Raw genomic sequence first — 12,857 nt, forward strand, 5'->3', positions numbered from 1 at the left:
GTGTGAGAGCAGCCGAGGCCTGGGCGGGGAGGCTGGGAACAGGGTGGAAAGGCAGGAGCGATGGCCCAGGGCCTGTCAGGAGGACTGCTGAGAGCTGGGTGGGGGACATCCAAGCCAGACTGTGGGGCCTACGTCCGAGCCCCAGAGCCACCCACTCTCTAGAGGACTAGACAGAGGTGCCTCTTCTCCCCGGAAGATGGCCCCCACACAAGCGGCACTCACCGCCACGACCGCGTGCTGCTCCTCGTTGCAGAGCTTGGGCAGGATGGGCAGGATGGTCGGGGGCAGCAGGACGCCCTCCAGCATGTGGATCACGCCGTTGGCAGCCAGCACATCTACTCTCCGCAGGGGGACCCCCTCAGGTCCCAGCAGGATGCGCCCCTGTGGCAGAGCCCAGAGTGTACCCTCGGCCTGGCTCCCCTCTGCACTCATCGCACTGTCAAGGCCCCCCTGCCGGCCACCTCGTCACTGCCCCCCGGCAACGTCTGCCCTGGCAGAACCGCTCCAGCCTCCACTCCCTGATCCATGAGGTTTCTGCCACACGGAGCCCCCCGTTTGCTGGGACCAAGGAGAGGGATTTGGGCTGTGCCTGCTCCCACATGACCCCCACAGGGCCTGCCTGGGCTCAAAGGGCTCAAAGCACAACAGCAGGTCCGAAAGAGGTTTGACACTGGCTGGTCATCCCCAGCCCCTCCACTGGTCCATCCCTGTGGCGCTCACCTCCTCTGAGATATTCACAGCCAGGATCTGGTTTGCCATGGTGAGCACCCGACCCTTGGAGAGGAGCTTCTCAACAGTCAGCTGGGGTGGAGGAAAGGGTGGCCTTAGGCCGGGCACTGGCCACAGCTTGGGGCCACGCCCAGTCCTGCCTAGGTGACTTGCGGCTACCACCTTGGTCCCCAGACTTTTCCCTGTGCTGTAGAGTCCAGATGGCAGTGGGGAGGAGGAGGCAGCCCAGGGGAAGACCGGCCTCTGCAGACAAATCCTCTGAGGGCCCAGAGGCAGGTGTCAGCTGGCCACCCTCCCAGAGGACCTCTCACCTGGCCGTGGTTGTAGACGTGGTACCTCACCCGCTCCTGCAGTTTGGAGAGACCCTGGCAGGAGAGAGGGGTCTTGGCTGCTCAAGGCTCTGGGCCCTGTATCCCCAGCCCCCTCTCTCTCATGAGCTTACCGCCGTGAAGAGGTAGACCAGGCGGCCATCCCGCAAGCCATCCACTGCCTCGTTGCTGGGGGCAAAGACTGTGAAGGGCCCGGGCCCATCCAAGAAGGAGGGCAGCCCGCAGTTCTGTAGTGGGGAGAGAGAGGTAAGAGGCCAGCCCTTACCTCTAAGTCCTGCCTGGGCCCTGCGGCGCTCAGTCTGCAGGGAACACCACCAGGAGTAAGTGGGAGACACTGGCAATGGGTTCACGCTACCACAGCTGCAGGATGGGGATGGGCAGGTTCTGGGACAGGGGCGTGGGCCAAGGCCCGTCCTACTCCGGAAACCCAGGTCACTGTGCGGCTACATTCTGGGCACTGAGGGATCCTGGCCCAAAAGATCAGACTTTCCCCCAGACTCACCTCCAGGATGGTTTCAAACCGGCTGAACACCTCATTGGAGGCAAGGATCTGGCCGATGGTCCTCTGTAAGAAGGCATGAGCGTGAGGGCCCAGAGGGGAAGGTGCTCCGCTCCAGCCCTGCCCAGAGCTGCTGAGGGCCTTCTCTGAACTCAGCACAGGTCAGACGTCATCCAGTGGCACAGGGCTGGGGGAACAATAGCTTACCTTGGGGTCCTCAGGGAGCTCTGGTGGGGGCTGCAACCGCAAGGCAGTGACGACGTGGAAGAGGCCGTTGGCCGCTGGGTAGTTAGCCTTGTGGATGGTGAATGTCTGCTGCGGCTGGTCTTGGTATTTGTAGGTATATTTCTGATGAGACATGAGATCATTGGCTCAGACTCCAAACATCCACCCCTTATCCTAAGGCTCTGTCCGCCTCCACGCCTCCTCCTGGGCTGTGTTCCCCACCTGTGACTCCTCTGGTCTCCAGGCCGGGGCCCCTGCTTACCCTGAAGCGGCTGAAACTGACAGTGATCTCCTGCCCGGCCAGCGTCCACCCCCGGCGTGGAGCCTGGGTCCCCGCCTCCTCCAGCATGTGCTGGCCGGCGATGATGTGCTGTCTGCACAGCTGCTGGGCGACAGACGCCTGCGGGCACAGGGGCGGGGGTGCTGAGTGGGCCCAGGGCAGGCGGTCCTCTATCGTGCCACCCCGCCCAAGCAATGCGAGGACAGGGGGCCTCCCAGGGCTTGGTCCCGAGTGCGCGGGTGGTGGGCACGCTCTCCAGGCCCTTCAGCCTGGGGCGGGTCCAGGGAGGAAGCGGGAGCTCACGTTCATAGTCCTGGAGGAGACGAGCGGTGCCAGCACGGTGAATGGGCCCGACGTGCTGAGGATCTCCCGGCAGCCCTGGTCTGGGGGCAGGAGGGGGCACATCAGAATGGGTCTGGGAGGCCCTCAGGCATCAGTCCTGGGTCTTGGAGCATTGTTGGGGGGCGGGGGGATATTGGGGTAGGTCTCGGGTAAATGAGGACATCGGCATCTGGGGGGCTAGCTCCCACCTCCATCATGCACCCCAACCCAGTCCATGCTCTGCTTCTACAGCTCTTGGGCAGAGAAACAAGGCATCTCCGGAGAGTCCACCCAGGGTGCTGGGTGTGAGGGGTGGGGTCTCTGGCAGGTGGCAGGGTCACGCACCCAGCATGGCAAAGGTGACTCTCAGCCGCAGTAACATGCTCGTCTGGCTGGCCTTCTGCACCTCGTGGAGCAGGTGTCCATAGCAGGCGCGCCCATCCCCCACCTCACCCTCCTTGCACACACAGCTGGGACATGGGTAGAAACCAGTCAGGCTGGGGGCCATGGCCAGGCTCCCCCTTCCAACCTTCACCCACCATCCACACAGGCCCTGAGGTTCGCACGGGTACACACTCGCCCCGGCCCAGCAGCCCTCTCCGCTGTCCCTGGGGCCCAGCCCGAGGCCCCCGTGCTCACCTGGTCTTTCCATCAGGGGTCACCTGGCAGGTGGCTGAGCGGTCACAGGAGAAGGCGGAGCAGTGGGCGAAGCAGCCCGCGGAGCTGTCGTGGGCAATGCTGACCAGGCCTGGCTTACATAAGCAGGAGGCCTGGCCCGCCCAGCCGGGGAGGGTGGGGTGACACCACGTCCATGAGAACCCAGAGAGCTCCGCTGGGCCCCCACGGCTGCCCTCCCAGACGCGGGCAGTCATCCTCCTCTCGTTTTATAAATGGGGCAGCTGAGGCTCCCAGAGCCGTGACAGACCCACAGCCAGAGTGAGTGGGGGAGCGCTGGGGGCCGCCAGCTCACCTGGCCGGGCTTCCTGTACAGACACAAGGTGGAGTTGCTGGGGCAGCCGCCGTTGTTGGTGGTGCACGGGTCCTGGGGCAGACACACCGTCCCATCCCCGTGGTAGTTCTCAGGGCAGCGACACTGGGCCTGCCCTCCAGGGCCCACAGAGCACTGGGCAAGCGGGGAGCAGGGTGACGGCCGGCAGGGGTCGGAGGCTGCGGGGGCACAGAGAGAGCCCACATGAGCCGGGCCCCCAGGAGCCCCGCCCTCTGCAGCCTCTAACCAGGATGGCCCAGAGACGGATGAGCAGACTGATCCACACCTTGGGGACGGGCCCTATTTCTCTCCCTCAGGGACAGCTCTCCCTCCCTGAAAATGGCCAGATTGTACTCGCTGCTTTAAAAGGATGCTCGCCCTGAGCTGGGGCCCCGGCCTCCTCTAGACCCCTGACTTACCCCAGCACTCATGACCCTGCTGCGTATAGCCAGGCAGGCAGCTACAGGAGGGGGCCTCTTCAGAGCACTGGGAGTTCCGAGGACAGTTCAGGGCCTGGCAGGCGAGCAGCTCTGAGTGGAGAAGGGAGAGGATTTATTGCAGCAGCTCCAGGTTCCAGGCTGGGGAGGAACACTGGAGCGAAGAGGCTCTGCCCACTCTGCTGTGTGACCCTGGCCAGGGCCCCACCCTCTCTGGGCCTGTGGGCGGTGAAGGTTTCAGATGACACCCCCTCCCCCAGCCAGCTGTGAGCCTCTCACACTTAGAAGGAAGCCGGCTGCAGGCAGAGGTCCCATCCTGCTCTGGCTGGTGAGGAGTGCCAGCCCAGCAGCTGCTCACCCTGGTCACAGTGGGCTCCAGTGTATCCAGCGAAGCACAGGCAGCTTCCATCCCCGCGCGGCCCGTGGCGGCACACGCCGTGTACACATCTGCACACTGGGAGGGACACGCAGGGAAAGTGGGATCCCGGCCCCCCCCGGCAGGCACACGGGGATGTCGAGCCCCTGCCCTCTGCATCTCCAGAACTCAGTGCCCGCAGGCACAACCTCCAGATGACAGAGGCGTGGGGCAGGACCACAGGGGAGGTGGGAGCCCAGGGCAGGCACCTGGCCTAGTCTGGGGGCTCAGGGATGGCTTCCTGGAGGAGGCCTCCAAGAACAGCACGTGCAAGGGCTAGAGATGTGACCAAGCAAAGCTCGTGTCCCCAGAGGAGACGTGTGAGGCTGGACGGCTGAGAGGGAGTCTGACAGTGGTTGGTTGGAGGGACTGGGTCCACACTGGCCCCCAAGTGGACACCGGCCCTACCCTCCTGCTGGGCCAGCGCTCACCTGACTGGCAGTCAGGCCCAAACCGGTTGGGGTCCCGACACTCCTGGCAGGCTGAGCCACTGAAGTTCTCCTGGTGGAGAGATGCACCAAGTTAGTGCAGCCCCTCACGATCACCCCCACCCAGTGCCACCAGGCCCTCACCTGGCACACGCAGGTCCCATTCCCGTCTAGGCCATCCAGGCAGGTCCCGTGGCCACTGCATGGGGTCTCGGCACCGCCAGGGCACTCTGAGGAACCCCCCCCACACACAGAACTCAGGTCTGTCCCGAGGACCCCCAGTTCGCCCAAGCCCAGCAGCTCTGGGCAGCCCCAGATGTGGTCCCTCCCTTGGGGGCAGCCGAGTCAGGTGGCCAAGCTGTGCATTAAATGAGCCAGATGAAGGAGCATGCCAGTGGGCGGGGGCGTGAGGAGCAGGGCTGGGCACCCCCATACCATAGCACTGGGACCCCCAGTAGCCCGGGCAGCAGGCCTTCTGCACCATGTCCTTCCAACACTCCAGGCTGCAGCCGCTCATGGACAACACAGAGTCCCCCAGCTGGACCTCGTATCTGGGGACCAAGGATGGGCAGGGTGAGGTGAGGACTGCCCCCTGCAGCCCCCGGCCCAGCCTCCCACCCTGGGTTCTGTGGCTCTCACTACTCCCCCATCCCTTCCCTCCTGGCCCCGAGCTGAGCACAAGGCCTGGCCCGCGGCGGACGCTCAGTAAATAGCGTCAGGCCCGCCTCCTGCTCCTTTCTCCCTGCCTACCTGCCTCACTGGAGGGGCCAAGAGATATGTAGATGAGTGAATCCCTGCCCTCACTCCCCAGGCCTGCCAAGCCCTCTTGGTCCCCTGCCACCCCACAGGACACCCCTGGAAGCAAGCGATGGTGGGGATGCACACCGGCAGTCCTGTGAGATCTTCTCCGGGAAGGCCCGAATCCAGCCCAAGGGACACACTCGCTTCTTGATGGCGGGGCATGGGGTGCAGGGTATGTGAGTGACGAACTTGGTCTTCACATCGCAGCGTTTGGACCGGACCTGGCCCAGGGGCAGGGTTTGCAGTGAGGGGCCTGGACCCTGCACACAGCCAGGACTCGTGGTCACAGCGAGGCCGAGCACCCCTCTCCAGGCGCTGGCTCCCCATCTGTTCATCGAGGAGGTCCTGAGTCTGGGGGGGCCCTGCCTGTCACAGGCTGTCCCCTGCCACAGTGCGTCCCTATGTCCCCAGCCACGCACCTCTGTCTTGGGGCCCGGAGGCACACACAGAAGCCCGAGTCTCTGCCTTCTGACACAAAGGGCATCTGGCGTTTTTGTTCCATTCTGGGTGATTCAGAGGAGGAAACTGAACCCCGGGCAAGTGGCCCTCGCCGGTAGCCACTCGGGGACTTGAAGCTAGACTCTCAGCCTAGTGCCAATTCTCACCTTTCATTTAAACACAAACGCTAAGTGACAGAGATACACTGCCACACCATGCCCCAGCCCCACGCAGGACGAGAGCTTCAGCCACATGCCGTGGGGCTGCCCGTCCAGCTGGCCCCCTGCTCTGAGCACATCCCTAGCTCTATGCTGACCGCCTCCGCCAGCCGAGGGCCCTGCCTGCTCCCTCAGGTCAGAGGCCCAGCAGCCGGCACCATGCCTGCAATAGACCCACACGAGCAGGCGTGTGGGAGGGAGTCTGAGTTTGGGCCAAGCGGCCCCAAGCCCTGGTCCAGGCCTAACCCACAACCCCACATGCCAGCTGGGACCCAGGGGGCCACTGCCCATCACTAGGCGGGCAGTGCTGGCAGTGAGGGAGCTAGAAGGACCCATCCCGGGGAGGCAGCCGTTGAGTTGGGACCTGCAGGATGCATGAAAACTGATCAGAGGCAGCGCTCCTGGCAGAGGAGACAGGAGAGGCAAAAGCCAGTAAGTGGGAAGAAGCAAAGAGCCGCGTGTGATGAGGCAGAGACAGGCAGAGGGGCTCGGGCCAGGCCAGCGAGGGAAGGTAGAGTCCGGAGGAGCGCTGGGACTCACTTGTGTTTTCAATGGGTCCTCTGACTGCTGCATGGAGAACAGAGCAGGGGCCAGGGAAGAGAGTTATCCAAGTGCCAAGAAAGCCCTCGAGTCCCACCTGCTGGCCTGTCACAGCCCCCGCAAGTCCACCAGCACCGGGGCTACCATTACGGCAACAATGTTCCAGCCTTCTCCAGCACTGACCCTGAGCGACACTCCAGCTGCCAGGGGAGAAGAGACCCCAGGGAGGAGCACTTTGATGAGGAGAGGCTTTAGGGACTTGAGGCCTGGCCTGGAGACGCTGAGAAGTTCCCATCTGAAAAATGCTGAACACACTCCAAAGGGAGTGAACCCAGAATCTCTTTTTCCTAGAACACATCACAGATGTGCAGCTCCCCAGGCGAGAGAAAAGGAGAAATAGCGCCTGAGCCCTTTTCTGGCGAACATGAAGGGCCCGGGGCCTCTCCCCACTGCTGCGATTTGGCCTTTTCCGCTCCCTCTGTGGTCTGCAAAGAGGGAAGTTGCTGTAGGAGGCCTCAGGCTGGCTGTAGGCTGGATGCTGTGGTCTCATTCCCCATCCTGACACTCGGGCTTTGCTGACCCAGAGAGCAACTAGGAAGTTGGGTAACTCCCAGCCAGGCAGCTGCTGGCTCAGGGCAAAGGCTTGGCACGCAGCTGGTTCCCCTGAGGACCACCTGGCCAGCCAGACAGCTGCCAGCACCATCACCAGGGGCCTGGGGACCAGCGAGAGGGCACCGTCCTTACTCCTGGACAGAGGGGGTTCCATTAAGTAGGGCACGAGTTACCAGTACGGGAGGAAGCTGGAGCCTGTGCCCTGCTGGTGGAGTGGATACACATTCAGGAGATGTTGCATCTGTAAATCGGTGATGGATGGATGGATAAACCAGTGACCAAATCACACCTCTCTGGAACCTCACCAGAGGTGGGCACTCAGGCCCCCTCTGCCTGGCGGCCTACAACCTCACCACTCATCCCACTGGGTGGAGTGCAGCTGGATCCCAGCCGAGTGCTGAATCAGATTCCCTTCTTCCCGAGGGCATCTCAGGACCCGTCTGAGCCGGGCGGGCACTGCCCCCCTCCCTGTCCTAATCCAGAACTGATTCTGCAACGTCTGCTTCCCACAGAGACACTGCTGGGGAAGTTAAGGAGACACGAGGTGTTAAGCTTGTTGAGACAAGATGAAAGAAATTCCCCCAAGCTGGGGTCTAGGGCCCAAAACCCAAACTCCCTCAAGACCAAGGGATCTCCAAACTTCTCCTTGTTGTAGATCAATGTCCCTCTCCCCTCAAACCCCAGCTGAAGCCTGCAGATTTCACTTGCATCAGCATGTGCCCAGCAGAAGGGGCACTGGCAGAGACTTGAGTAGGCAGGTGCTAAGCCCCCTCCTCCAGGAAGCCTTCCCTGACTCACTGCCTGAACCTCCATCTGGCAGAGTCCTACTCCTCACTAACTGTGACCCAGAAGTTATCCGTCCCCTCAGAACTTCAGTTTCCTAAGGTTCACAGTGAGTCTCATGCTACACAAGATGCGGAGAGTGCTGAGAGGCCAGCGTTGACACATTCCTGACAAAATCCCCAGGGCCTACTTCCCTTGCCCCGGCTGGCTGAGCCCCAGGCCCAGAAGGCAGATTTACAGGTGGTCTGTGACAAGAAAGGGCCTCCCAGATGGTGCTAATGGTAAAGAACCCACCTGCCAATGCAGAAGACTAAGAGACACGGGTTCAATGCCTTGGTCGGGAAGATCCCCTGGAGAAGGAAATGGCAACCCACTCCAGTATTCTTGCCTGGAGAATCCCATGGACGGAGGAGCCTGGTGGGTTACGGTCCATGGGGTCACAAAGAGTCAGACACAACTAAAGCGACTTAGCATGCAGCACACATGTGACAAGGAAAAACTCCCAGCCTGAGTATCCCCCCAAAGACCCCTGTCACAAGAACATGAGGTGACCTTTGAAATTCCCTTGTGTTGTACACATGACGAAACTGAGGCAGGGAGGGAGCCAGAACCACTTGCAGGGCTCAGCATGGCCTGAAACCCTTGGCTCTGCCACCATCTCCCTAACTTTTTCAGCCTCAGATCTGCCCATCCCCAACCCTGACCTGGCCCTGAAGCTGGGGAGGCCCCTCTCCCCGCCCCTCCTCTGAGGGACCACAGGCAAATGAGTGAGCCCCATGGTGGCACGGGGCCTGGGTCCCCACCTGGTCCTGCCTGGCAGTGGGGCCCTGGGCAAGTCCTTGCCCTCTTGGGACCTCAGTCTGCCTGTCAGTGATTCGAGGACTGTCACCACGCCGAGGGTAGGGGGCTCTTACAGAAACTCCAGTCGGGATAACGTCCCCACAGCGGGGCCTGGGCGGATCTGCAGACAGGCAGTCCGAAGGGGGCTTGTGCACGCAAACCCGAAGCCGTGCCTTCGGACCCTGTCAGCTCCTTCCTCGTAGCCGAATCGGGACTCGAAGAGCGTGGCTCTGGAGCAGGACCAACCTGTCTCTATAATCCCTGGGCCTTGGCTGCCTCAGGTGGAGAACAGGGCCCGCTGCTCGGGGACTGGGAAGATTCGAAGGCATGACGTCCCTGTGCCCAGGGCTGTGTACTTGGCGAACACAGGGTTGTGTTATTAGATGTGAGGGTGTGACTGGTGGCTGCTGTTTGCCCAGGAGGACTGGGTATGCATAGACCTCACTGTGCCTCTGGGCACTCTCAGGGCAGGACACAGGCACACACACAGGTGCACACACACCCAGCATGCCTACACACAGCCTCTCAGACTGTGAGCCTCTCAAGTCTGTCAGCTCCGCGAGGTTGGGGGTGATCACATCTCCCACCCTCAAGCCAGGGCCAGAGAGAAACCAGGCCTTATTCCAGGCAGGGGGATGGGCCTGGCTCCATACCCCTAACCCGCAGGCTGGGGAGCCCTGGGAGAGCTGCCCACACCACCTGGCGGGCTAGCCAGAGACAGGAGGGAAGGCTGAGCTTCCCTGCCACCCCAAAGCATTGAAAACACAGACCTCAGCCTGGGGAAGTGGGCACAAGAGCCCAGCCCTCCGTCCGGCTCAGAGAAGGTCAGACAAGCAGCAGCTGCCGTGTGTGTCACCAGCCCCGTGCCTGCTCCACGAGCACACCCTCCCTGCTCCCACCATGGCCAGGAGAGCCTGGATATCACGCCCCACCGATGACCAGCTCATACTCACCTTCTGCTCCCCAAAGAAGCTGGGGCCTGCCAAGCAGAGAGCCAGGAAGCAGAGCAAGAGGTGGCCGCGGGGCCCTGCCATGGCCAATGGCGGCTGGCGGGCACGTTGTCCGGGACAGAATCAGGGCAGCGGTGTGGGGAACGAGCTCTAGGAGGCAGGCACTTCACTAGCAGGCAAGACAGGGCGGGCAGGCGCTTTAAAAGCAGCCGGGAGGCCCCGCCAGCTCCCCCCCACAGGAACCCGCCAGGATTTCCTCCTGCATATCAGCAGCCTGCAGGCGGAAGGGAAGGTGCTGGCCACTGACCCCTGCATGGATGCCTGGGCCCTGCTTGGGACTTCCTGGCCCGGGACCCTCCTCCTGGCATTACAGCCTCCAAGCCCACCATTAGCCACAAGCCTGGGGTGTATCAGAGTTGGCAAAGCCCATTCAGGGGCAGATGCAGACAACTGCCCACCCCAAGCACCTACAAGCCCAGCATGTTTCATTCAGAGGCTCTGGGGGGTTCTGGAGGGTCGGGGAGAGGGCAGCCTCAGAATCGGGTCTGCCTGCCTCTATCTGTCCAGCTGCTCAGGGCACCTGGCAGCCCCTGTGCTAAGTGGAAGCTGTTCCCCGTCACCTGCCCGGCTTCACTTGCTCACCCGTGACTGAGCTTGTCCCGCTCAGCCTCCACCTCCCCCGGATCCCCATCCCCACAACAGGCCCCCTCCCAAGGGGCACCCCCACTGTCAGTATCCCTCTTGCCCCAGTCCAGTCTCCACTCAGTCCTGAGGCTTCCCCCTGCACCCTGCACCCCTCTCCACAACAGGCTGGCCTCTCTGACCTGCTGTCTGCTCCCCCTACTCTGTTCCACCATAGGTTTTTCTATCAACACTCCGTTAAGCATAGAGTAAGCTCCCTTGGCACTGCCGTTAGCCCCCAGATCCTCACAAGACTCACCACAAAGTTCAGTCTCAGGTCAGAGATCTCCAGCCTACACCTCCTTCTAGCACTGGCCACCAGCGAACACCAGTTTATTTTCCAACCCCTGCTGGAACGTCAGCCATAGGAGAGCAGGGACAGAGTCTGGCTGATTCACACATAGATTCCGTTCAGATTGGTGGGATGAATGAATGAGACGTTACTCTTACTATGCTAATACTGGTGGGGGAATGGAGGCTCAAAGGAGTAGGGAATTTCGTCCAAGATCGCTCAGCTAACCAGTGGAAGGATCCAATCCCAGGTCTGGGGCTTGTGGGTACCCTGCCCCCTACTACACTGCAGATGACCCCGGCCAGGTCCCGTCCTCACGGACCCGGGCTGGGGTCTGCACTTACCTGTTGGGCTGCGGAGTCTGGGAACCGCAGTCCAGGTGTACGCGCGGTGGGCCCTGCCTCTGGACTGTAACTCTCCACTTATGGACGATGTAACCAATGGAGACCAACGAAGGGGCCTTGGCAGTGGCCCCTCCTGTACCAGCTGAGAGGCTACAGGGCTCATCTTCGACATCTGGCTGAGGGGAGGTGAAGGGGGAGACCCTCCCCTTGGTGGATGCCCCCATCCGCCAGAGCCTTCCCGAGAGTCATGGGCCCTCCAGGTGAGGATTCCCCACTCTGCTGCACCAGGAAAAACCGAGGCGAGGCAAGCCTGGGAGCCAGGCTGACTCCTCCTCCACCGCCCAGCACTGCTCGTCCCAAACGGTCCTGCAACCTTAGGACCCAAGGCTCCTGACGGGGCCAGGATGAGGGAGAGGCGAGCGGACCTCGGGGACCCCGCTGCGGGGCAGGAACGGGTTGAGGAAGGATGGGGCATAGGGGCTGGCTCCCAAAGAAACCTCACGTCCTACCTCAGCAGAGTTCCCTGAAGCAAACCACCTCTTAGGAGATGAGCCTAGACATGGACAGCACGGGGTCCTCCTCCCCGCTATCCAGCACCAGGGCTACCTCCTCTGCAGGCCGTCCTGGTGAGACCCCTAGACCCCACACAGAGAGCTGTCCCAGACTCCAGACCTGACCCTCACAGCAGGCTGGGGGTGACATTCCAGACCTGGGGGGGCAGGGCAGCAGCCAGGGTGCCAGGGGCTCCTAAGGAGCTTCCGGTTTGCCCTGAGGCTCCTGGTTTAGCCACAGCCCAGCAAGGCCCTGTCCAAAGAGCCCCTTCTACGTCCCCTGTCCCAGGCTCCTCGGAAACCCATCCAGTACCCGGCCCGGGACAGCCGCTCCCTTTGGTCCTTTGCAGCCTCTTCCCTGCTCGGTTCCCTGAGTAGCTCATCTTCTTATGTCTCTAAGGCACCCTCTCCCTCAGGCCAACCATGCCCTGTACCAATGCCCTGCTGGGACCCCAGTGGCCCTTGAAATAAAAGACCCAGATTGTGTCAAACTTGGCTTTACTGGAATAGAGAAAACAGGCAACAGGAATCACAATGGTGCTGGCAGCTCTAGGTCCCCTGCCCCCAGCCCTCTCAGCCCCAAGGCCTGGGAGCCTCCTGCCAGGGGCTCTCCCACTAGTCTGGACCAGGAGAGGCCTCCCCTGTGGAAACTGTGTGGGGTGGGAGCTTTCAATGTGCATTTCACTGCCAGCTTCAGAATTAGCAGCAAATGTCCACAATGACAGCAACAGCAACGAGACTGGACTTGACATCTCAGGAAAGGACGTGCAGAACAAACCAGACCTACAGCGCCACAGATTGACAGCAGTCTTGCGACAGAAGACACGACACCAGTGTGCCCGGCCACACGGCACGAGGGGCGGGCGACAGGTCTGTGGGAGGCTGACAGCACGCGGAGGCCCTGCAGGGGCCGGCGCCTTCACTCCCGAGGCTGGAAAGAACCGACTGAACTCAAGTGCTCACATTCTCTGGGAGGACGGTCAAACGAAGGTACCGCAAGAGAGCACAGTTTAAAAACAGCGAAGATGGCCTGCTTCCCAGCCCTGGGTGGGCACCAGGCCAGACACGGCGGGCAGCAAGGGCCGGCTGCCACCCGGGCGAGCCTAGCCGGTGAGCTCCACGGGCAGCTCCCGGCCACACAGGGCCTCCCACTGAC

The 12,857-nt window shown here is 62.1% G+C and overlaps 2 protein-coding genes across 2 annotated transcripts in view; both read right to left on the reverse strand.

Annotated features, from left to right (window-relative positions):
• Window positions 1–10,027, reverse strand: part of STAB1 (stabilin 1) — a 26,300-nt gene extending 16,273 nt beyond the window's left edge. The window contains exons 1-18 of the mRNA XM_010851938.1: window positions 9,837–10,027; window positions 5,537–5,673; window positions 5,087–5,202; window positions 4,796–4,881; window positions 4,655–4,724; window positions 4,167–4,262; window positions 3,791–3,901; window positions 3,354–3,550; window positions 3,023–3,153; window positions 2,729–2,853; window positions 2,366–2,445; window positions 2,045–2,182; window positions 1,765–1,905; window positions 1,561–1,623; window positions 1,172–1,285; window positions 1,041–1,094; window positions 721–801; window positions 133–381 (exon numbers count right to left, since the gene is read on the reverse strand). Of these exons, the coding sequence (XP_010850240.1) occupies window positions 133–381; window positions 721–801; window positions 1,041–1,094; window positions 1,172–1,285; window positions 1,561–1,623; window positions 1,765–1,905; window positions 2,045–2,182; window positions 2,366–2,445; window positions 2,729–2,853; window positions 3,023–3,153; window positions 3,354–3,550; window positions 3,791–3,901; window positions 4,167–4,262; window positions 4,655–4,724; window positions 4,796–4,881; window positions 5,087–5,202; window positions 5,537–5,673; window positions 9,837–9,917 (2,070 nt within the window). The 5' untranslated portion in view covers window positions 9,918–10,027. The remainder of the gene's footprint in view (window positions 1–132; window positions 382–720; window positions 802–1,040; window positions 1,095–1,171; window positions 1,286–1,560; window positions 1,624–1,764; window positions 1,906–2,044; window positions 2,183–2,365; window positions 2,446–2,728; window positions 2,854–3,022; window positions 3,154–3,353; window positions 3,551–3,790; window positions 3,902–4,166; window positions 4,263–4,654; window positions 4,725–4,795; window positions 4,882–5,086; window positions 5,203–5,536; window positions 5,674–9,836) is intronic.
• Window positions 10,028–12,182: 2,155 nt separating this feature from the next.
• Window positions 12,183–12,857, reverse strand: part of NISCH (nischarin) — a gene marked incomplete at its 5' end in the record, with an annotated part of 63,112 nt that continues 62,437 nt past the window's right edge. Inside the window, one exon of the mRNA XM_010851939.1 lies at window positions 12,183–12,857. Coding sequence (XP_010850241.1) covers window positions 12,805–12,857 — 53 coding nt within the window.

This window comes from Bison bison, unplaced genomic scaffold, assembly GCF_000754665.1.
Source record: "Bison bison bison isolate TAMUID 2011002044 unplaced genomic scaffold, Bison_UMD1.0 scf7180017864304, whole genome shotgun sequence".
Taxonomy (NCBI): domain Eukaryota; kingdom Metazoa; phylum Chordata; class Mammalia; order Artiodactyla; family Bovidae; genus Bison; species Bison bison.